The 23,859-nt window shown below is 48.9% G+C and overlaps 1 protein-coding gene across 3 annotated transcripts; it reads left to right on the top strand.

The window, feature by feature from the left end:
- The first annotated feature begins 614 nt into the window (after positions 1 to 614).
- Positions 615 to 22,680, top strand: KLHL12 (kelch like family member 12). 3 transcript variants are annotated; one of them, XM_086765771.1, is made up of 12 exons: positions 615 to 693; positions 964 to 1,161; positions 6,688 to 6,841; positions 7,652 to 7,869; positions 10,506 to 10,655; positions 12,443 to 12,557; positions 14,892 to 14,998; positions 15,944 to 16,139; positions 17,373 to 17,531; positions 18,733 to 18,831; positions 20,541 to 20,727; positions 21,086 to 22,680. In XM_086765771.1, exons 2-12 carry the CDS (start codon positions 976 to 978, stop codon positions 21,210 to 21,212), a joined length of 1,698 nt encoding a protein of 565 aa, XP_086621897.1. In that variant the 5' UTR covers positions 615 to 693; positions 964 to 975; the 3' UTR covers positions 21,213 to 22,680. The 3 variants fall into 3 exon arrangements, with proteins under 3 accessions (XP_086621897.1, XP_086621895.1, XP_086621896.1); XM_086765769.1 differs by lacking the exon at positions 615 to 693 and having other exon boundaries at positions 937 to 1,161; XM_086765770.1 differs by lacking the exons at positions 615 to 693; positions 964 to 1,161 and adding an exon at positions 5,704 to 5,773.
- Positions 22,681 to 23,859: the final 1,179 nt, after the last annotated feature.

The following is a 23,859-nucleotide window of genomic DNA, read 5'->3' as shown; positions in this document are numbered from 1 at the left end:
GCAGGGGGAGAGCGGAGGTGGCAGCCACCATGAGCTCAGGGTTGTCAGCTGGAGGCAATCTGCCAGAGATGTTGAGTAGTGTGTGTGGGAAGAGCTCAAAAATAGCACTCGTTTAAAAAATCCTGGGCTCTTAAATCAGTCTCCTGGGGCCTCGCTCCTGGTTTGGCTCCAGCAGCCATGGCGGAGCCAATTCCAGGGTGTTCACTCTCGAGGAGTGACCAAAGGGGAAGGCAGAGCGCGACCCGTGTCCCGCACGCAGTGAGGGACCTGCCCAGGCCTCCGGGCCCGTCGCCACCAAGCCACCGGTCACTCAAACCGCAAGATTTCCCTCCAATTTCCCCAGATCCCAGCAAGGCCAAGCCTCTCCCGCTGCATGCGGGCCGGAGCACTCGCCCTGCCGGGGTCACGCTCGGCACCGCTTTCTCCCGCTGCGGTGCGGGAGCGGCCGGCCGGCCCCGGGCCCCGGGGAGGCGGCGGAGGCCGGGGGTGCCCCGGGGGGCGGGGGGGGGCAGCGGCGGCGGCCCGGGCCGGGGCGGCGGCCGGAGCCCGTTGCCAGGCAACCGCAAGGCACCCAGAGGCGGGGTAGCGCGGCAGCGCGGCGCAGTGACGCCATCAGAGCGCGCCGCGCGGCGGAGAGCGAAGGGCGGGGGGGGGGGAGGTGAGGTGCGCGGGCCGGGCCCTCTCCCCGCAGCGGTGAGTGCGGGCGGGCCGGCCCGGGAGGGCAGCACCGCGTTTTGCAACCGAGGGGACGGGGTGGCGGTGAAACCGCGGCGCGGGGGCGCGGGGCTGCGGGCGACCTGTGGCCACCGGGGCGGGGGACAACCCGGGCGGGGCAGGGAGGGGGAGAGAGAGAGAGAGAGAGGGAGGGAGGGAGGGGCGGCGCGGCGCGGCGCGGCGGGAGGGCGCCCCCTGGCGGCGCGGCGGGCGGGCCGTGACATGTGGCCGTGCTGGCTGTGCCCGCAGGTGCCGGGCGCCATGGCCCCCCCCAAGGACATCATGACCAACTCGCACGCCAAGTCCATCCTCAACGCCATGAACGCCCTGCGGAAGAGCAACACGCTCTGCGACGTCACCCTCCGCGTGGAGCACAAGGACTTCCCGGCCCACCGCATCGTCCTGGCCGCCTGCAGCGACTACTTCTGCGCCATGTTCACCAGCGAGGTCGGTGCGCCCCGAGACCGCGGGCTGCCGCCGGCCCTGCGTGCCCCGCGGGTGGAGGAGGCAGGGCCGCCCAGAGCGCGGGCTGTTCTCTGCCAAGCTGCTCAGCAGCTGGGCCTGGATCCCCTCATGGTGGGCCTGGAGCGCTCTGGATGCCCCCGTGGTGGCCCTGGATCTCTGGAGCCCCTCATGGAGGGCCTGGAGCCCCTCGTGGTGGCCCAGGATTCCCTCCTGGTGGGCCTGGAGCCCTCTGGATGCCCCCATGGTGGCCCTGGATGCCCCCATGGTGGCCCTGGATCTCTCTGAAGCCCCTCCTGGTGGGCCTGGAGCCCTCTGGATGCCTCCATGGTGGCCCAGGATCCCTGGAGCCCTCTGGATCCCCTCCGGTGGCCCTGGATCACCTTGTGGTGATTCTAGGTCTCTTCTTGGTGGCCCCAGAGCCCTTTATCATGGTGTGGTGGGAGTCACAGGCTGCAGTTAGGACCGTGGTCCTGAATCATTGTCTGCTGCATGACCAACCTGTGCACAGTGAGCTGCCAGGCTGAGCTGGCAAACCGGAAGGCTCTGATACATTTACTGATTGTTTTTTTTAGTGGTGTTTTATGGTCTTCATGCTTCTGGGCATCTTTCTTGCCAAGGGTACCAGCCCTAGTGCAAAGCTGTGCGAGCCGTGGTGTGTGCCTTAGACCGGGTGGTGAATTAAGGCAGCCCTTCAAAACTGAAATGGAGGGCATTTACCTCGCGCTCTGGTCCCTGTTCCACAGCGGCTGATCAGCTGGTACGGGCTGGGTTGTGCTGTTGCCCTTGCGAAGGGAAGGTAAGCTCTGGCACTGGGGCTGGGGGGAGACTGTAAGCCCCTGTTGCTGTACTCGGCAGATGTCACGTGTGAGGACCTCTGCTCGCACAGCACTTGCTGTACTGACTCGCGCTACCTGCCTGCTATTTTTCTGAATCAGTGAGAGGTAATATTTGAGCTAAAGCTAGCACTCATTTGTGTCGTTAAATATGAGATGCTTTACCTGGCTCTGTCTTTTGTGAATTTGAATCAGTCTTTGTGGCTTTTTCTTACAGAAGATGCTTTCCTTATCCTAGCAACTTCCGCATTAGCAGGGAGAAAAATGAGTATGTAGCTCAAAGGTCCTAAAGACCTCCCTGCTAGCCCTGTAGTCTTGCAGGAGAGAATCATTTTCCTCTTTGTTTTATCCGTTGGCAGAGCTGTCTGTGTGCCTACTTCCCTTTCTTTCAGTGCCATGTCAGGCGAGCAGGTGTCTTAGTTTTTATAGTCCTGTGAAAGCAACCAAAAAAAACATATGTGGACTGACCACATACCAATATGTTTTCTGTCCGTGTCTTAATGAAATTTGTAAATTTGACAGGTTTATGCTCTTTCTCTGCGTAAAGCAAATGTAATTTAAAAAAAAATACACAAAGCAAATTCAATCCCCAGAGGCTGGAGTTCCCTGTTTACCAATAGCTTCACGGTGCACAGCAGTATAGCAGACTGTCTCTGCTTCTTTGTGTTTGCCTCTACGTTCCTGTCAATGCTTTTGGCTCCCTGGACTTTATCGAGGCAGTCTACAGAGATCCGATCACTCTGTGTGCTACAGAACCTTCTTTGTGTCTGCTAACAAAGGCTGGGGATTGGTATGCTCTGGATTTAAGCTGAAACCATCTCTCCTTCCTTCGTTATACTCTCATTTTAACTGTAACATTGTAGTGACCTTAATTAATAGATGTAAGTCTTTCTAGAAAAATAAGTGTGTCTAGTGCCCTGTGGGCATGATTGCTTGATCTCTCACGCTCCCAAATTGCCGCTGCTTTAAGGGTTTTACTTCTTTTGCTTAGTTTGTATTTCTTCCAAATTTGCTTTTTCGTATGGAAACCCCAAAATGAGGAACCTGCCAAGTGGCACACTGAGTGTTTGTGGGAGAGTGTTCTTTCCAGGAAATGACAGCTTGGTGAGCCTCAAAGTGGACCTGCTTCCGATGTGTGTCAATGACAAGTACGTTGGTGAGCGCAGAGGGACAGCTTTTGGTTGCTCGCCAAACACTTGTGGGTACGGAGTGTTTTGGCCGTGGCTGTAACTTGAGGGAGTTCAAAATGCCGTGTTGCGTAATGGACTAACGGTCTCTGCGAGGGCTTCCTTTGCGTTTCGTCGCTCGCCTCCTGCAAATCTGGGGCTCTAACATGTGGCTTTTGTCAGACTGGGCTTTGTTCAGGACTGATCCCTGGGTTGTGCCCACTGTCATGTCACAGCTGCGCCTGGCCAGCGTAGCACTGCGACTGTCATCAGAGATGATCATCGTGAGGAACTGCGTTTGCCAATCCACATGTCTCTACGTTCCTTCCTTCTCTCACTTCTGACTTTAACATTTACTTTAAAAAGTTCTCAGTCTTCCTTAGTGTTAATTTCTTCCCATTTTCCCAAATGAGGAGAAGCCACTGATCACCTGTTGGACCTCTGGCTTTTGACAGCACTTTTCTCTGCCCCTATGCTGAGTAGTGTGGGAAAACTGCAACGCACGTTGGTTTTACCTACAGGATTCTTCCTTATAGTGAAAATTGAAGAGCAGTTGTAGCAAATGCTCCCTTGGATCCTAGCTTTGCACTGGCATTTCTGTCTTTGGACAAGTTAGTGTAACTCGGGATGTGTTAAGAGCTGATCATTGGCTCCACCTCAGAAATAAACTAGTCTGTCTTCTCTTGGAGGGTATGTTCTAGAAACTGAAGGGTCTTTTTCCCCTAGAACATGGAGAAATATTCTTCTTATTCTGAAACTAGAAACCTTATGTTTCCAGGTTCTTACATCATCGTCCTGCCTGTGCTGTGAACACCTTCCCGAACGCAGTGAACCACATACTAGCACTGTCATGCCAGCATTTTTTTTCCAATATGGGTGAGAAGAAATTGGAGGGGTTTATTACAGTGTACTTTTGTATCTGTATTAGTGAAGGCAAAAACAAAAAGTGGCCTTGGATAAGAAAGTCATTCCAAAATGTTAGGCCCGTTCTCCTGTAGCATGAGTTCGTGATTTCTGGATGGAATGAGAGACAGCAACATTATGTGTCACAGCAGAGCTAGGACCTGCAGCCTAGGACCAGTTGCCTTAAGGCTTTCAGCAACTTAGGCGTCCTGGGGTAAAACTCCTTAATTATGGGAATGTGTTTTCCTGGATGCTCCACTTGATTTCTGGATCTGTAGTGCTGCGTGCGTTTTATGACGTGTTGGAAGTGCGCGTGTGTTAGGGAGTATCCATCCCTTATTGCTTTACTTTCTGCTGGTTAGCAGAGCTGTGATAACGAAACGGCAAAGGGAGAAACTAATCTGAAATTATAACAGCAGAGATGCAGAGATGTATCTTGCACCATTAAACACCTGCAGAAGGAAAGCTGCTTGTACTGTGGTTTTGTTAGCTTTGTCTCACCATAATTTTGCATTGCTTCTGAGTCCAGATGTGTGGATGTATTGATAAAAGAGGGACTCTCTCTGTCCCAACAGCACGCTGTACAGTTCTCTAACAGTGCATCTGCAGGCTGGGGCTACAGGTCAGTCTTCTCGGGATGTTCACGATCAAGGTGTCTCCACTCCGAGGTCCTTCTTTAAGGCGTGATGCTAGGATCCCGAGTTATTCTGCATCACATACATCGTGTGAAGTGGCTTGAATTCTTCTGAGCAATCTTAGCACGTGGGGAAAGTGTGAGCCAAGTAACAACCAAGTGGTGGAGCACAGCAGTAGAAAGGAAGCAGGAGGTGATCGTCTCTGTAGTATTAGTATTGTCCCCATGGCTTGTGTTTTGGTCAACAGTATAAAGAGAGCGTGTGCACGGCTGATTATTGAATATTGCTTGTGGGGACAGGAGCTTCTTTACCTGCTCCAGCCTTGTCTGTGAAGAACAGGTGTCTACAGCTTCTACCTGATGCAGTGTAATCCATTTCCAGGACATCTGGTGCCCTTGTAATCTCCTGTTTATAACTTCTTGTCCTCTTTCTTCTACTTATCTGTGTATGGTTTACATTTCCATTTGCTTTTGGAATCATAGGAACGTCTTGTTTGGAGTTCTGACCTTTGGTGACATCTGTGTCCTTTATCTGTTGTATCAAACAGCTTAGTCTTGTTTTGGGAATCTTTTGTCAAGGCCAAGTTAGGAACTCATTTTAGCTTCTAATTGCAGTGCATGGCCTGTCCTGCAGCAGGTCAGACAAGTTGATTTGCTATTAATGTCTGACTCTGGATGCCATCAAGTTTGTTCACTGTGTCAACAGACTTGAAAGGCCTCTTCCCTCAAATTACTTTGAGTATCACCATTACCTCCTGTGTTTCCCTTCTCCGCTGTGAAGTGAGACATTTCTTCCTTTCTGCTGTGTCATTGAATGCCTTTGCAGGAACATCCTTAACTGCTCTTATTTTCTCTATTTTTGTATTACCTCCTTTTTCCCCCAGTTGTGGCAGATTCTAGGCCAAGTGATCATGCTTTGATAATGTTTTCTGTTCACTGAGTCTGCTCAACCTGTCTGTAACCAACCTCAGGTTCACGCTTGGCAAAAGAAGTCACGGCCTTTCATCTGAATCGTACTTGCACTGATACCGACTACTGCAGAAGTCGTAGGAAAAAAGGTTGGTCTTGCAGCTGTGTGCAGGGCATGATTCGTGAGCCCACCCGCTAGCCCGTTGTTCGTGAATCATCAGATGCTGTGCCAGCAGCTGTGTGATGGAAGTCTTGAATCACAAAGTTGATGCTTTGTGAAATACTGCCTCGGTTTTGTACTCACGGAGGTGCAAATTCAGTGGATTTGCAGAATTTGCTGTTCCCAAAGATTGACTGTTGAGAGGGTAACATTCCTTGGAAAAGTAATTATTCCAAAATGAGGTATCTTAGAGGTAATAAAACAGTCAGGGGACAGAGTTAGGGTTGTGTAAGTACCATCGCTGTATGTACTAGCATTTTACTTTCAAATGCTTAAGCTAAACCTACACTTAACCTTTAACTCTGAACTTTCTGGCCTCTAAATAGCCATTCTTTTTAGGAACCTTCACCAGAAGCTTGCAGAATGGGTCAGGAATTGAACAGTTAGGAAAGATTTTTATTTGGTTTGGTTTTAGAGTGGAGTGGTGAAGGGGGAACTCCATGTAAACTGCAGCACGTCAAAAACATCCAGCTCGGGGAGGAATCCCCCTGGGCTCTTCCCTGTAGTAAAGCTTGGAGTTACTGCATGAGGGAGAGAGTTTAGTGGTCTTGCACAAATGACACATGTAATTTCTACGATCTCTAATCTCCACTTGCTTGTTTTACAATGCAGTTTTACTGCCCTCCTAATCCATAATGAACTTTGTCTTTTACTCACCCTGTATGTGAATTCTGTAGAAAAATTCCCTCCTTCCCCTTATTCTTTCAGTGAGTAGAAGAAGAGAAAGGACAAATCTCTGTTGGAGCCTCTCGGACAGACCACACTTTTAAAAATTGCTGAGCCTTGTTGGCATTTTGACCGCATTAATGAAAAATAAACCTTTGTCTCCCTTCTAATTTACAGCTCTCGGAGAAAGATAAACCCTACGTAGACATCCAGGGACTGACAGCCTCCACCATGGAAATCCTGCTAGACTTTGTATACACGGAAACTGTTCATGTGACAGTAGAAAACGTCCAAGAATTGCTCCCAGCGGCATGTCTGCTTCAGCTGAAAGGTAATTGCTGATTATCAGCAAATTGCACAAATGCTGCTGTTTAGAGATTTTTGTTTGTCTGACCTTCTGTAAGGGAAGGCAGATTTTGGCAGACATGATATCTGTAAGCACTTATGTCAAACTTCTTCCGCTGTCTTGTGCACTGTCATCTGATTGGTAGAGGAACTGACTTGGGTGGAAAAATGAATGATAAAATGATAAAACAGGCTATTGTTCCATGCTTTGGGCTACTGTATTTCTGCATGACAACTCCCAGGAGGAACTGTGGGCTGTACAGTACATAAATGTTACAGCTCAGTGAAATTAAAATAACAAGCAAATCCTTGATGCCATTTGACCTGCTATCATAGTGCGTTTGGGTCATCACAGACTGGTTGATGGCACTGCACGTGCCCCTGTGGAGCTAGCCCAGGCAATTATCCCAAATCCCAGGCAACTGTCAAAAAGACATGGGAGAAAACCTAGAAATCTGGTAGCCATGTCCACTAGCATATACATTTTTTTGTTTATAATCGATGAAGCTGAGTACAACTCGCATTTGAATCTTTTCCTGGTATCAAATTTATTTCAGTTTTGCGTTTAAATAGAACAGTCAGAGATCAAAACAGCCCAAGCACGTGGTCTATTGCTTAGTGTTTTCACATCCCTCCAAAGAAATATTTGCATGTGTGTGTTTCAGTAGTATTTTTAAGCTCGTTATTTGAGTTGGACTTTCATTATTGTTTAGAACTTTATTTTCTGAAGCCCTTTCCTAAGCACTAGATTGACAGTAAGCATGCAGTGCTCATTCACCCCTCCAATTTTCCGTAGGTGTGAAACAAGCTTGCTGTGAGTTTCTAGAAAGCCAGCTGGATCCATCAAATTGTTTGGGCATTCGGGATTTTGCTGAGACACACAATTGTGTTGATCTAATGCAAGCTGCAGAGGTCTTCAGCCAGAAACATTTTCCAGAGGTGGTTCAGCATGAAGAGTTTATCCTCTTAAATCAAGAAGAGGTTGAAAAGCTCATCAAGTGTGATGAAATTCAGGTAAAACCTGAGAAGTACCATTACTGTGCAAAGCCTTGAAGTAGAACATTAAAACCAGAAATTAGTCCATACTTCTAGGGCGGACTTCTCACACAGTTCCTGGATTTGAAATTTAATTTCCAAGAAGCTGCTTCTAATTTTTTAGCTATGTAATCTGAAATAGATCAGTAACAAACAGCTTGTAGGTAAGAATCTGTTGTCACACAAGCATTTCCTGCAAGTAAAGCAATCACAGTTAGTTACCTCTGCAGAGTTCTTGTGCCCTTGTCTCCTCTGTTCCCTGGAGGAGCTTTCAGAGGTTACGAAGACAAGCTGTCTCAATGCCTATGTTTCAGCAATACCCCCAAGACTTCTATTTGTAGACCTTTGCATGCTACTCAGCAGCACAAGGAATGCCTGTGCCATCCCAGGCATTTGAGTGTCCTCTGCAAGTAACAACGCGTGCAGGGTGGTCTGACTCTTCAGGGAGTTAGATGCAGGTTTTGTTCCCTTAAGGTTGGTTTCTGGAGGGTTTACTCTTTGGCTGGAACCTGTCGAATTCTTTTTTCCAAATTTTATGTGAATATATAAGTTCTTGATAATTGAAATAAATGAACATTCCTTGGGGTTTTTTTTATTGGGATGGACTTCGTCAAGAGTCGATGTTTGCTTCAGTTCTAAAAGAAGTGATTGGAGGAATCACTATTCAGAGTTCACAGTAACATGAACTCTTAGGAGCAAACCAATATAAATGATGTCGCTGGCAGAATTCCTGAAAAGCCAGTACCAGGGTAGCCAGAAGAGAATTATTGATGTATGCCTTGAAAGTGGCCTTCAGCTGAGCTGACATCTTCTTGTTAATGAACCTGCTTGACAAAGAGCATGCAAGATAGCAGTGAAAGACCCTGGCAGAGGCCGAGATCAGCACCGAAGAAAGGCTGAGAGTGTTTGGTGTTTAACAAGCCACAGCTTTAATGCTGTGAGGGTTTGAGCGTACGTGGGTTGTGGTGATTACTGACATAATGCTTCTGGACAGCGAAGAGGAAATAATGAGGAACTAGAGAAAGATCCAGCCAAACTAATCAGATGATCTGCACAGGCGAAGTAAAATTCCTTGTGGATTGGAAGCAGTGATTCAGGCCTTGCACACGCACAGTGAGGTGTGTATTCATTGTAATACCTTAAGAAGGCGAGTGAAGTGAATCTTGCTGTTGCTGTGCGGGTGCAGAGGTGATGTGCTGTATCAGAGGGCACTAAGGAAGCACCCTTGGAAAATCCCCTGGCTGTTTGAGAAGTATAATGGCAGGTCCTCACTGTGCTGCTGTGTTTAGTGTTACTCGTCGTTTATCAGAAAACAGAAATGATTTAGTGAACAACAAAACTGTTAAGTGTATCAGAGGACAGTCAGTTCAGGAAGGAATGAGTGATGGGGATTATTTCATTTAAGGAGGAGGTGGGGAAAATTGGAAACAATGAAGTACTCTGCTCTTCTTTTGTGAGTTGTAATTGTCCTTTCCTTGTAATTCAAATAGAAAGAGGCCCGTTCCAATTACATTGTAGCAAATACAAATCAGTGGCTTGGAAGAATTGCCTTACGTAATTAAACCTCTGTGGCTCCCTGCTTCAGAACATTCTGCAACAGACAGCTTCAAACTGAACTTCAAAGTGTACCAGTCGTATCGGTGGGAAAGCTCAGTCCTCTTGCTACACTATCTCCTGTTATCTTCGTATCTAATAAAAGTTAACAAACCTCATGATAGTAAATTCATGTCTGATTTGCTTTTGCGTTGGATGATCTGAAGATGTGCAAAAAGAAAACCAAGCCTAAGTAATACGTAATAGGGGTTTTTACAATTCTTTCAATTTTGATACTCATAGATGAATTTGCATGGCTGTGCTTAGCGTGCACTGGAACTGCTGTGATTGTAAAGCTGTCTAAAGCACCTGAGCTTCTCTAAAAGTATCAAATGTAGATGGTTTAGTCAGTGGAATCTCTGGAAGTGGTGTAAGCACTGGCGTGCGCTTGTCCTAGGTGGAGAAAGAAACAAACTAGTCAGAACAGTAACATCCCCACCCTGAGGTTCTGCCCTCTGATACCTAGTTGTTAGTAGTTTCTTAAATGTGGATTGAATTAAAAAACCTCAAATGTACCTGGTGTGACTTGGGTGTTAAAGGGGCAATACGTGGGCTTGGGGCTGCGGGCGTTAGGTGAGACACTGCTCCGTAAGAAGGAAACGTGATTCTGATCATCTTTATGATGGTACTTTGCGTTTTGCAGGACTGTAACTCCTCCACTAAGAAGTTGGGGGAGCTGCCCTGCAAGTTACTGCCTGTCACTGGGCTCTCTCAAAAGTGGTGGCTCCCAGGGTCTGGCTCTGCTGCATATCATAAAGTTCACTTTTCTGGCACTCATACTGCCAGTTGTTGATCTGAACTGAAAGGAAAAAACAAATGCAGTTTTAAGGAAAGGAAAATGAGGGAATTTTGTAGTGCTTGTAAATAGAGCTCATGGGAATTTCCATAGCAGACTCTTACTTGAAATGTCCTGCTCTCTTGCTACCTGTGAAGCAGTGTCAACAGCCTGGCAGTTGTCTGTTCTACAGCACTTGCTGAAATATTATCCTGCAGTCTGATCAGCCTGTACCTCCTCTTTCCAGGTGGACTCTGAAGAGCCAGTTTTTGAGGCAGTTATAAACTGGGTGAAGCACTCGAAAAAAGAACGGGAAGCATCGCTGCCAGAACTGCTGCAGTACGTGCGCATGCCGCTTCTCACCCCCCGCTACATCACAGATGTCATCGACTCCGAGGTATCGCACCCGGGTCCGTGGACACAGAGCAGCTGGGAGCCAGTAGCTGTGTGTGGTTGCCATGTTCCCTGGTTAGACCCCTGCTGTCCTTTCAGAACATGTTAAAAGCTGCTTTCTCTGCTGATGCTTTTTGATGCTGACCCTATGGAGTTGTCCTGTTCAGCTGGAGCGCCCGCTGATTTTCTCAGTAGTTTCCTGTGCCAGCAGTTACAGCATCCTGCTTTCCAGCTGGGAGGGCACCCCATCCAGAGCTGTCAGTTGTCTCCTGATACATGTAGCATCTTTCTGTTGTCACCTGTTACAGTTTTCTAACAACCTCTTTCTGCTTCCATGAGGCCTTTCAGTACTTAAAAAGGGGGCTTAAAAGAAAGACGGGGACAAACTTTTTAGCAGGGCCTGTGGCGATAGGACAAGGGGTAATGGTTTTAAGCTAAAAGAGAGGAGATTTAGACTAGATATAAGGAAGACCTTTTTCTTCTGCTGAGGACGGTAGATTCCCCATCCCTGGAAACATTCCAGGCCAGGCTGGACAGGGCTGTGAGCAACCTGATCTGGTTGGAGATGTCCCTGCTCCGTGCAGGGGGTTGGACTGGATGGGGTTTGAAGGTCCCTTCCCACCCCAAACCATTCTATGATTTATAAGCAGCAGCAGCAAGTCTCCTTCTCTAGGCTGAAGGCTGCTGGCACGCGATCCTAGGGAGGAAATGGCTCCTCAGAAGTTGTTTTAGGTGCAGATGGCAAGCGTGTACCTTTGAATGAGGACAGCAGCTGTGTAGGTCCAGCACCAACACACAAGTCAGAGCCACAAAGCTGCTTCTTCGTGTGGCTGGGGGATTGCAGAGGCAAACCAAGATGTGGATGATTATAAGAGATAATTAAGCTTTTGCAATGGAAGTTTAATTCCAAACAGGAACTGATGCTGACCCCATGCAAGGTTTGACAGGAAGGCACAGAGAAGTTCAAACCAGCTTTCTGGTCTGATAGTGATGTGAGGTAATCAGTGGTTACTAGTAGCCTTTGTAACCTGCCAGGTGCTGAATGTTGAATGACAGACTCCTCTACCTAGAAAAAAGGCTAATGTAGCAACATTCATCTCTAATGTGATACACCTGCCTTTTACCGATGTTCTTAAATGAGGGCAGCTAACAGCCAGTTAAATTGTGCCAGAGTTAAAATGTGTTTAGTCAGATTGTTATGGTCCACCTTAAACTGAAATTGAAGCTAACTTGAAAGGGGCTGGTACCAAAACAATTAGATCTGTTCCAAACCCAGCCTAAGATAGTGTGTATACAGCGCCTCAGCTTTATTACTGCACAGAATGACCTCACCGGTCTGGAAGCGACACACACTGCTGGGACATCATCATCTCAGGGCAGCACGGAGAGGAGAGCGTTGGCCCTGTGTGGCATTATCTGTTCTGAACACCCTGACCTTCTTGCACAAGCACCAGGAACTTGTAACTCCTGTCCCCTTCTTGATCATACTCTGCTGGCTTAAATGTAGCAGAACTGGCTTTTCCTTGGTTTTCCAATGTCGCTGTGTTCCTTATGGAACCTGCAGTGCCAGACGTTGCGTGAGAACTGAGCCGTATTTTTTCAGCTGCAGTCCAGTGGTAAGTTGTCTTTGCGTTCCCTTGTGTGCCATATTTGCACCATGACACTCCTGGCCACAGCCTGCGCACAAGTCGTTTTGATGCTGCCTGAACTGATGAGAGTTGGCTTTAGGACAGCTCTAGTGAGGGATCTTAAAATACATTGCATGTACCAGTGACTCATGTTTTTCCTCAGCCGTTCATACGATGCAGTCTGCAGTGCAGAGACCTTGTAGATGAAGCTAAGAAATTTCATCTTCGGCCTGAGCTCCGGAGTCAGATGCAAGGACCCAGGACAAGGGCGCGTCTAGGTGAGCAGCAAAGGAAAGGACACTGAGGAGGTCTGGGGCATTGGCAGGTATTGTATTTACACCATGGCTAGTGGCCTTGGGATTGCACTGCAGTGCTTCACAGCAGTAACTTGTCAATCTACAGTCCCCAGTGGTTCAGAAAGGGGACTGGAGCAAAAGACGTTTTTTTTCAGAGCACAATTGCTTAGTGGCAATGCGGGAACTAATCCCGCAGAGGCCTTTAATCCCAGGCCTCTGCTGTAACCATAAAACCAGTTTCCTGAGTTGTTGGTACCTCCAGACATCTTGTGTCAGTATGCAGATGTCCAAGAAGAGTGGGACGAGTTTCTTCCTGTCTGAAAAGGCAGGTGTCAGTGTCAGAAACAAAAAGAGCTGCGAGGTGAGACACAGCTGTGTTACAGTGAAGATAAGTTTTCAACAGGGAATCTGAGAGGGGAAGGCACAAGGATGGAGATGGAGAGGTTCTTTCCTTTCAGGGGTACTTTTTTTTTTCCCCCCCACCTAGTCCTGCTATGGCTCCTCTATTTCAGCAACTCCTGCCAAGCGCAGTCACTGAATTGGTGGGAGAATGCTTGGCTTAGGGTGTCAGCACTTGAGAGCAACGTAAACAGTAGGAAAGACCTACAGAAGAAGGAAAAGTTTTTTACTGACTTTTCATGACTGTGGCTGTTCCTCACTTGATGCCCCTTCTCTTACCTTCAGACTCACTCTCTGGACTCTCTGCCATGCCTTTGTCCCGGCACACTTGCAGGGCACTGCCATCGGTGCCAGCGTTGACTGCTCTTCCTGCAAGGAAACCTCCTTGCCAGTTCTCCAGTGCTGCTGCTTGTGTAGTGGAGAGGGACCCTGAAAACCCTTTGTGCCCATTTCCTGTTTTAACACCATTTTAGGGGACAGAAAGCAATTTAACCACTGAAGGAGCAGGGCAAATTAGGTTGGTCAGGGAGACACACTGATCAGATTTTTTGGCCTGAAGGGAGTGTTGTTATGATGTGGTTTGACCTCCAGCACAGCCCCGTCACAGCGTGTCTCCTCTTTTTCCATCCGTTTCAAGGACATTTTAGACATTCAACTTGTCACTTTAGAAAGACACATTTCATTTTTTTTTTCTTAGTTGAAATGTTTTCCCTGATAAAGGAGACATCACAACACTGTTTTATTGTTTAATAGCACAGGTTAAAACTGCACCTTATTGCTAAGGTTCATCTTATGGATTCAGCCCTACCTTTTTTAATTGATTCAATATAATCAGCTATCAGCAATGCTCTTATCATGCGTCACTTATAAACGGTGACCGAGTTGTGTATTAACTTTCTGTGGGATCAACTGAAATGATTACACTTATAGCTGTCATACTGGAAAGGAAGCTTTCCAAGTTGTTGTTGGAGCTCTTTTGTGAAGCCTTCCCAGTTATTTTTTATATTTTTCTCCTTCATCTGAGGTGGCAGCTGTTTTGCTTTGTGACAGACAGGGTCTTGTTACATCTTTGTTGCTCGGCTTTCAGTCCTTCTGCAATGAAAAGCTGGACAGTTCTAAATTCTAGTAAAACTCCCTGTTGCAGAAAGGGCCCAGAGGATTCAGGAGATGTTAGTCTATTTTTAAAACTATGATAGAAACCTGCCACTAAGCCAGTCATTACAAGGGAAGTTAAAACTCTCCAGGTCACAAATGTTACTTAACTCTCAGGGAGAAAATAAGAAAAATTCAGGGACTATCTCAGAGAAAAGAAAGTAAAGGGAAGGCAACTTTGAAATAAAATACATAGGACTTAAGAGACAATACCTCTGAAAATATTTCATTAATTTTTCAGGCTCCAGTCAGCCTGACTTGTTTCTCAGTGAAATGGTGAACAAAGGTGCCATCTGGTCTGGATGTTATTTGCAAATGAGGGGAGAAAACCCTGTTCTGTGAGGAGGCTACAGGGAAGCAGCCATCCTCCTTCAGTTATCATGGGGTGGTAAGAGGTTTGGGGAAAAAATCGTGGCATCTACCAAAGAAGATATAAACAAGCCAACTTCAGCACCTAACTTAGCCAGCTTATCTTCTCAAATACCAGGAGGAGCAGGCCTCCAGCAGACAGCTCCTAACACCTGAGTTAGTCTTACTGCCACGCACCCTGGAAGTGTTTCCCTCTCTTCTTCCTCGCTGAGGATAGAGAGAGTCCAGGTGGCTGTTCCCAGGTTAGGTGTCCGCTTCAGAGTGGTGATGAAAATGGGGATTTAGAGGCAGCTTGTTGCACTAAGAAGTGCTCAGTGTTTCTTCAGGTGGTTCCCCTGAGGTGCCCCTTTGGTTGGGAAGGGATTGACTTGATTTTGCTCTCCCTCTTTGCTCTAGGAGCTAATGAAGTCCTGCTTGTGATCGGCGGCTTTGGCAGCCAGCAGTCACCGATTGATGTTGTGGAGAAATACGACCCGAAGACTCAGGAGTGGAGTTTCCTGCCAGTAAGGGACCATTTTTGACCACCACTGGGTTGAACAGGCTGTGATCAAACAGTGATCCTGCAGCATCAGCTGTATAGTATTCCTCCTCCAGCTGTCCCTTGTGTTCTGCTTAGAATTTCTGCCATGAATTTTTTAGAGTTACTAAGGTTTACAGAGTGAAATGGTGAAACTGCTTCACATTTGCAGATTTGCTAAGTAAGCTTCGTGTAAGTGGTGGTTGTTATATTTCTAATCAGACCCACATCTTTGCTGTGGGAGTGAGAGCTCTCTTGTTTCTTGTGGAAGGAGTGTTAAGCTTTAAGGTTAGTGATGGTAATTGAAATGTCAACAGGAATCAGTCCTGCTTTCAGGCAGCTGCGTGATCTCTCTGGTTTCATTGTTCTGAGCATAACAGGAGATAGTAAGGGAGAGTTTCTGCACTGAGGACTATTTATACGCAAATTTAAAATCACCTTTATCTGTGTGACATGGTGGAGAACTGCCTCTTCTTTAATATCAGTGATCACAGGAGACCCAGTATCACCTGGTGTCCCAAAATTCTGTTATTTTTTGGAGGCTAAAAACTTCATCTATTTTCATCAAGTATTCAGAGTCTCCACATTTTCCCATTAACAGTCTCTGCAGGGAGCCTGTGAGAGGCACACAAATCTCCGAGATACATCAAAGATTCAGTAGCAGCATAAGATAAATGACATTTAATGCAAAATATTTTAGTGCAAAGAGACCTGGCCGTGAGAAGAGAGCGTGGCAGAGACAGAGTCCAGGCAGAGGAAGGCGGACGCAGTCGTTAAGGATGTGTCCTTTAAATCCGTAGTGCTGTTTGCCTCTGTGATAGTGGGCTATTTTCCAAAAGAGCAACGAAAGAGCATGGAAGAACAGCAGTTGGTCTCCAGACATCAGTGTTATTTCCTTTCCTTGACATTTTCGTTCTCTTTACTGTTTTAGAGCATCACCCGTAAGAGGCGCTACGTTGCTACCGTGTCCCTGCACGATCGGATCTACGTGATCGGCGGGTACGATGGTCGCTCTCGTCTCAGCTCAGTGGAGTGCTTGGATTATACATCAGATGAGGATGGTATCTGGTACTCCGTGGCTCCGATGAATGTACGGCGAGGCCTGGCGGGAGCCACAACCCTTGGAGGTATGTCCTGGTCACCGCACTGACGGGGCAGAACAGCCTGTTCCGTTCTCGTCCTGAAATGCTCTGAGCTGGTGTGTGCAGAGTGGGATGGCTCCGAGGGAGGAGGTGAGGTGAAATTCTGCCTCCTCATCATTTGGATGTAGAGATGGAAAACTTGCCCACATATCTTGAGAGGAGCTCTGCCTCCGCTTCGTTCTTACGGCATACGTCTGTGCATCGAGGGAAAGGAGCTCTATGACAGATTATGGAGCAGGAAGCTCTCAGGGTGGTGACGGTGTCGCGTGTTACTGAGCACAGGACACCGAGTACAGCAGTAACCGTCCAGCACCGGAGAGAGGCTGAAACTGGAGCATGTGCAGAGAAGGATTCTTAGGACAGACTTGGAAGAAGAAAACTACTGAGCAAGCCAGAACACTTCAGCGTGCTTGTGCTGGCAGAGCAAAGGCCAAGAGGGAATGTGACTGTTGTCTATAACTTGGCGTCAGAAGGAAATGAGCGATGTAAGAATTGAGTAAGAACAAATGGTTATAAACAGGCCAGGGAAAAGTTGGTGTGGAAATGAGAGGAGGCTTTCTAGCCATTAAAACAGCAGTCACTCTAATGAATATTCTGTGCTTTAATGCTTATATTAGAGTATCTTCTTAATAATTAATATTGGTTAAATGTTATTCATGTAGATTGTTAATAATCTATTATAATGAAAATTTGGTTAAGAATGCAGCTGCTTTGAACGTGACATTGGTCTAAGTGTTGCATGCATTAGGTTCTCCAGTGTGAGGAACTGATCTTGATGATCAAGACGTATCCTTTGGATCTTCTTTCCTTTCGCTACCTGTGTGTTTACTACCTTGTCAGGCCCCAAAGCAAATGCTTACAGGTGCTGCCCTGACACTAGTGGTGGGCAGGGTCTGGGCATGGCAGTGGTTCAGTAGGTTCTGCAGCATGAAGAAAATAACCGAGGGGTGTGTTTTCTTTCATCCGTTAGCAAGAAGCAGATTTAAGGGCCAGATGGGTTTGGTGTTTGTTTTGTTTGTTGGGTCTGTGAGAAGGCGAATGCAGTGAGCTAGGGTGAGGAGGCTGGCGTTGTCTTGGCTCCAAACGTGCCGAGGTCTGTAGTGGTTCCTGTGTTTTGCAGTCCATGTTGTCATTTTGCTCCATCTGTGAGGGCCTTCTTGATCCATGTGCATGCTCGATCCTTGGCTCACTGTGTCCAACCTCTGTCTCACGTTGCAGACATGATCTACGTTTCCGGTGGGTTTGATGGAAGCCGACGTCACACCAGTATGGAACGGTACGACCCGAACATTGATCAGTGGAGTATGCTGGGAGACATGCAGACAGCACGGGAAGGAGCAGGGCTTGTTGTGGCTAACGGAGTTATCTACTGCCTCGGTAGGTACACTTAGCACCTCTAGGCATTCTGCAAATACTTGCTTTTCACAGAAATGACAGCGCAGATGCTGTCTGTGGGGAGCACCAGTTATGTCAAGTCCAAGTGTAACTTTCCTGCACTGGGCACTGCACAGCTCTGTTGGCAAACGCAGCCTGTTCTCACCATTACCACCATAATGGCTCGGGCTGGAGCTGCCATATAGCTACAGTAAATGCTGTCACACGCAAACTGGACACAATCAGCCAACATTTGAGGGAGGCTAACGTGCGGGGGATGAGCAGTGCCAGCTGAAGTTCACGTGGGCTGGGCAGTGGCTAACATGCCCTAGAGATGAAGCAGACAGCCACAGGACAGAGGGCGCGTCTGCTCCACACAAAGCAGCGTGGGCTGTAGTGCTCCAGAAATGTATCCTGAGCCGCATGTTTCCAGCTCCTTTCTGTAGCACTCGTTTCACTTTCAGAGACCCACACCAGCTGTGAATACGGTGAGAGAACTAAAGGGCAGATCACTCTGAAGACTTCAGAAAGCTTGTTCTGTAGGTACACCTTCTGGGTCCCACAAAAGGCAGGCCCAGCGCTGTACCCACGTTTGTTGCAGTCCTGTTCCTGGGGAGGCACAGATACTGAACACTTCTTTATCGGTTTCACTTTTCTCTCCCAAATTCCTCTTCCTCATGCTGTTCCTCGAGGCAGATGCCAGCACGCTACTGCTTTGCCGAAGCGGCACAATGAGATTTCTTGGCATCCTCTTGTGAAACAGCTCTCTGAGGCATCCCAGCCTACAAGATGTAGCCTATAGCGTCAGCTGGCGGCTGCGGGCTGCAGCAGACAGACCCTGAGCCAGCGCCAGGTCAGGAAGCCGTGCGTCTGCTTCAGCAGGGCGGCATCAGCGTTGGCATCAGCAGACTGAGAGGCAGCTTTAGGCAGCGCGGTGCTAACCCGGTTGTACTGGTTTGGAGAGGTGATGCGCTCTCCCAGCCTGGCCCTGTGCAGTGCAGGGGCACTGCTCACTCCGAGCTGGCTCCAGTCTGGCATTGCAAGCTGCAGAGATCATCTTTGTTCTGCCAGCCCCGCCGTGCTGCGAGTTGTGCTGATTTTATTGCGATGCTGTGCTAAGGATGAGCCGGGTGTGTTATAGCGCTCTACACAGAAAACATTTTCCAGAAGTCACACCGTGGTTTGCTGCTGTGTTTTGTTTCAGGTGGCTATGATGGGCTGAACATACTGAATTCTGTAGAGAGGTACGATCCCCACACTGGACACTGGACCAATGTCACCCCAATGGCCACTAAGCGCTCAGGTAAGAGCCCACGGTGCCTTGAGGTCAAAATGTGTTGTGCTGCGCTGAGGAAGCAGTCACTGCTGGCTGTCCAGAGGATGTTGCGGGGCCCTAGTGAGTGGTTTGGCTTTGAGAAGGGAAGATTTTAGGACATGCTGACTTCACTCCTCAAGAGAAAGATTAATTTTCACATGCCTAATGTCTCCATCCCCTGCTAAGATGTGGACAGAGGAATGTGGGGGGTGGTTTATAGGTTACAGGGAGGGAGAGGAAGTCCTGTGTGACTTCCATAACTAGAAACAGTGCATGGCTTGGAGAAAAGCTAGCAAGGCACAAACTGCAGACCACAGTGCAAGATAACGGGACAGTCTGCTGCGTCAGTGTTCGTCACCTGCGCGGGACACGGCAGAGGCAGGAGCGCTCTGGCAGGCTGCTCGCTCACCTGCACTCAGCTTTGTGAAATGCTGGCTCTCAGCTCCTGGGGCAGAGGTAACGCAGAGAGCAGCACTGCCAGAGCAGTGTCACAGCGCAGCAGTCTCACACTAATGACTTGAAACGTGCAGTCATGCGTTAATTGTCCCCCACTAACTCTTAGTTTGTCTTTGCTGCTTGGCATTCTATCTGAGCTTTAATTTTGGCAGCTGTACCTAGGAGAAAAATACAGTTTAAATCCTACTTTTGGAATAACTTTCTGCCTCAGCTTTGCTTCATTTCTCAAAGGAGTTCCTGTGGGGCTCGTGCAGCTCCTGTGCGCTCCAGTCTTGGCCCTCTGCTATTGCACTGCGCCTCAGGCCCCCTGCCCCAGTCCTTCATGGCCGTGCTAGCGAGCGGCCATGGCCTTGCTCAGCCACGTGTGGGTGGGCAGGATGCTCCGTGCCTCCACAGCTTTGTGGTTCTCAATGGAGTAGTTCTGCTGTGCTTACAGACCCTCTATCAAAACCCTTACGAAGTTGCTTTTTCTCTAGTGCTTTCAATAAATGTCCTTTACAGTTAGCCCAGGCAGCATTGTGTCTCTTTGTTCTCTGCTGCAGTGCTTTTGTTTAGGGACAAGAGCTGGTTACTCAATTAAAACTGGTCTCTGTCCTAAAAACATTTTAAGCTATTCCTGTCAAGCGTGGGTTGGAAAGTATTTCCCATATGCCGATTATGGATTTGATTTGGAAGTTGGTCGCTGAAAGACCATATGCAGAAAGACCATATGCAGAAAGACCCCACGTTCAAACGTAGGATGAAATGTGGGGGTTTTCCCACATGAGAGACAACATGCAAGACCTATCCATGGATCGCTAGAAAGTTTAAGGGTGAGACGGCTTGGTCTGTTGTGAACATCAGATAAGATGGCTTCAGGCAAGAGACAGGTTGGAGATGTCCCTGCTCCTTGCAGGGGGGTTGGACTGGTGGGCTTGAAAGGTCCCTTCCAACCCAAAGCGTTCCGTGATTCTATGATTCTGTGAACATCTGATGTTGCTGCTGCTGCCCTGGCTGCGGAGTTGCGCTGTCCCCCTTGTGCCAGAGATTCAGCAGCATTTGGTAGAGGGACAGGTTTTCCTGTGTCACATTGGAGACAACACAACAGCAGACGGTGGGTTATGACAGCTCTTTTGTGGGAGACAGAAGTGTAAGAAAATGCCAGGAGGGACTGACCGAGCTCAGGCTTGTAACAGCGAGCCCTGGCACGGAGCTGACAGTGTCGCTCACGGGTGTAACTGTGCCGCCTTCTCTCTCTCCAGGGGCTGGAGTGGCTCTGCTGAACGACCACATTTATGTCGTCGGTGGGTTTGACGGGACGGCACATCTCTCCTCCGTGGAAGCCTATAATATTCGCACTGATTCCTGGACAACTGTAACGAGCATGACAACCCCCCGCTGCTACGTGGGGGCCACCGTGCTGCGGGGAAGGCTCTATGCAATCGCTGGGTAAGGGGCTGCCCTGGGCTGCAGAGGGAGATGCCCTGCGTGTCTGTTTGCTGGGACAAGTGAGTTGAGGTGACAGAGCCTGCTGCCCTGTTTCAGGTGGCCTCTCCTGGCATTTATATTTCAGGCTTTATGAGAGGAGACAGCGCGCAGAGTCACTGTGCCCAGCCTAAATAGGCAGTGTGATGGTCCCTGAGGCAGGCAGGAGAGCAGCAGCACACCGCAAAAGGGAGCCTAATGCAGTGGTTTCCTTCAGGCCAGTCCTGCCGTACGCAGCTGTCCAGCCTCCCAGGAAAGGCTCTGAACGCCTCAACCTCTTCCTTGAGTGGCTTCCCTCACCTGTAACTTTCTGTCCTTGCAGATACGATGGCAACTCGCTCCTGAGCAGCATTGAGTGCTATGATCCCATCATTGACAACTGGGAAGTGGTAACCTCCCTGGGGATGCAGCGCTGCGACGCTGGAGTCTGCGTCCTTCGGGAGAAGTGATCTGGAGGGAACTTACAGAGAAGAACATCCAAAAAGTCTCAGCTGGAGAAAGAGTCCCAAGTGATTTGCAGTGACTGCTCTTGAGAGTTGTGGATGCTGTGGAAATAAGCACCAGAACAGCAGCTTTCTGTGCTGCTTTTGACTCGAGCTTGTGCATAAACGTGTTCTCTCAGCAGTCATTCGAAATCGGGGGCTCTGTGTGGAGCTGGAGGAAGGTGGTGAAGTGGGTCAGGAGAAGCTGCGCTCTCTGCTGTTCCTGTGGCTATGTCTGTCGGCAGAGCAGGGATGGCATCCGCCTGCCTGGTGAGTGCTTGCAAGGACGTGTACATACAACCGGGTGGTCTCTTCAGCCGCTGCAGGACCACGCGGGTCCTCCGGTTGCTCACAGCCACATGGATGTGTGGGGGTGAATCCAGCTGCTCTTATGTTCCAGCTTCAAATCATCTTGTACATACTGAATGTTTGTAAACGTGCTCCTCAAGCGCACATCAGTGCAGAGCCGAACTGAGCGAGCATGTGGAGGGGGTCCTGCACTGTAGCTGCGTCCGCAGGTTCCTCACAGGTCTGCAGACGAACGGAGTCGCAGATTAAAGCTGTCAACTACTGAGACCCAAAAGCCTGAGGCTGCAGGGGGCAGAGGGAAAAGCTCATTGCCTGGGGTAGAAGCAGGTCTGCAGCGTTTCTGCTCTGCTAAGGGGGCTCAGCAAGGTTCATCGTGTCCTATTTTCCTCGAAAAGCTTGACAGACCCGGCTGCAAAGCACTGCATGTCCTGGCAGCAGGAGCCTTGCTGTGATGCGGCAGTGCCTGCGCTCCCGCCCCTGTGGGGAGGTCACCCTGCAGAGGCTGAGGCCCTGGAAGCAGGGACACAATTGCTACTATCGCTGTAGGTCCTGCTGCTGAGCGACTGGGGTTCGTCCCTGGACAGACTTCTGTCCAGCGCACCCAGGTCAGCCTTTCAGTCAAGTTCATTGTGTTGATATTCCTTTTATCTAGGATTTTTCTGCTTCTAAGGCTGTTTTGGAGTGACATCCAGGATTCCGTTTTGCCCTTTGTTCTCAGCTGTTTGTTCCCCTGCCTCGTAACTCCACATCCCTTACACTAGCTATCCTTCGCCTGCCCCACGAACCCCCAGTGAGAGCTTCAGCCCTGGCTCGCTAGAGCACTCTCTCCTCAGCATGTCGCCTGCCTTGCTGCCTTTCTGGGAGCGCGGGCTCTCCTCCGCCGTCAGCTTGGCCTCCGCAGTGCCTGGGCTCCGTGTAGTGCTGCTCGTTGGGCTTGCTGCCGACTCCTTGCTTGGGGGACGGGGTGGGATCAGGGTCGTGGTAGCATGACTTAATTATGCACTTTCAGCCAACGCTCTGACCTTCTGCGTTTGTTTCTGTCACTTAGGTGTTCTGTGGTTTTGTTTCCTATGTTTATTTTTTAATGAAAATATAAAGAATAAAATATTTCCTGAGCCAGTGGGAATTTAGCTGCTGTTCTCTACCTTCAAGACATTTGTCTAACAACGGTGTGGAGGGTGCGCGCAAACCCCCTGCCAGACCAGGCAGCCACCGTCAGCTGTGTCTCTGCCCTGCAGCTTCCGTGTGGCAGGACAGACCAACTGCTCCATCTGCTGAGACCCACGGCGCGAAAACCTGTCAGACCTGGAGGACCTGCTGACTGGGGGTGAATTTGTTGCCGGATCTGCTTGAGAAGAGTGTGGCAGCAGAGACGAGAAGACTGGGATAACACTGTTGTAATAGAGCCCGCCGTTGAAAAAAATAACAGCGTGGAAATGTGGGATGAATGGAGGCCAGGATTAATTTGTCTGTCGGTGGTGAAGCTACAAAATACCTCTCCAAAACTTCCTGTTGGTTTCAAGGCAAACTGCAGCGTCCTGCCCCAGCAGCCTCCCATGACCATGCTCTCCCCACTGCCTGGTCCCCTGGCAAACGCCTCGCTCGTTATTCTGGATTTCAAATCGCCTCTCCTGCCATGTCTCCCTCAGGATGAACTTCTCTGTCGCTCTTTAGCCAGCCAGAGGTTTGTGAAGAATCAAAAAAAGGTAAAAGGCCCCGTTGGGGAGAGCACAGCATTCATGAGGAAGCACTCACTGATTTTGTACGTGAGTCTGTCTTACCCCGTGCGTCCCTGACACCTGCAGAGAGAGGGGTGCATGGAGGGGGCGTGTCCAGGCTGCTGAACCTGGAGCTGTCAGTAGCTCTTCTCCCTTCCCTCACCAGCCCCACTCTCCTGCAAAGGCCGGGGGGATTCAGCTCCGGAAGTGACCAGTGCTGAAAAAAAACGTCTGGTGTGCGGTTCTGGGGAAGCTCAGCACACTGAAGCAGCATTGGAACTGGGTCACAGCAGGACGTGACCCCATGGCAACGGCAGCAGACCCCAGAAGGGTTTGAAGAGGAATTGACATTTTCAGCTAGATAATGAACAATATCTGTCTTCAAAACGGTCTGCGTCTGTGCACAGCTGGAGATGAGAACACTTACAGGCTACTGCTGAAGGTAAAACAAAGGCTCAAAACGTTCTGCTCAGAAAGAAGCTGGTATCGATTCTGACAGACTAGTAGCAGTGAAGCTCTACTCCACAAATAATCTAGGAGAAAATGCTAGAATGCAGAATTTTCAACACCAGACAGCTCCCACCTAA

Source organism: Chlamydotis macqueenii, chromosome 23 (genome assembly GCF_036417535.1).
Source record: "Chlamydotis macqueenii isolate bChlMac1 chromosome 23, bChlMac1.mat, whole genome shotgun sequence".
NCBI classification, from domain to species: domain Eukaryota; kingdom Metazoa; phylum Chordata; class Aves; order Otidiformes; family Otididae; genus Chlamydotis; species Chlamydotis macqueenii.
The sequence above is the reverse complement of the archived record's forward strand: the minus strand, read 5'-3'. Positions and strand labels throughout refer to the sequence as shown.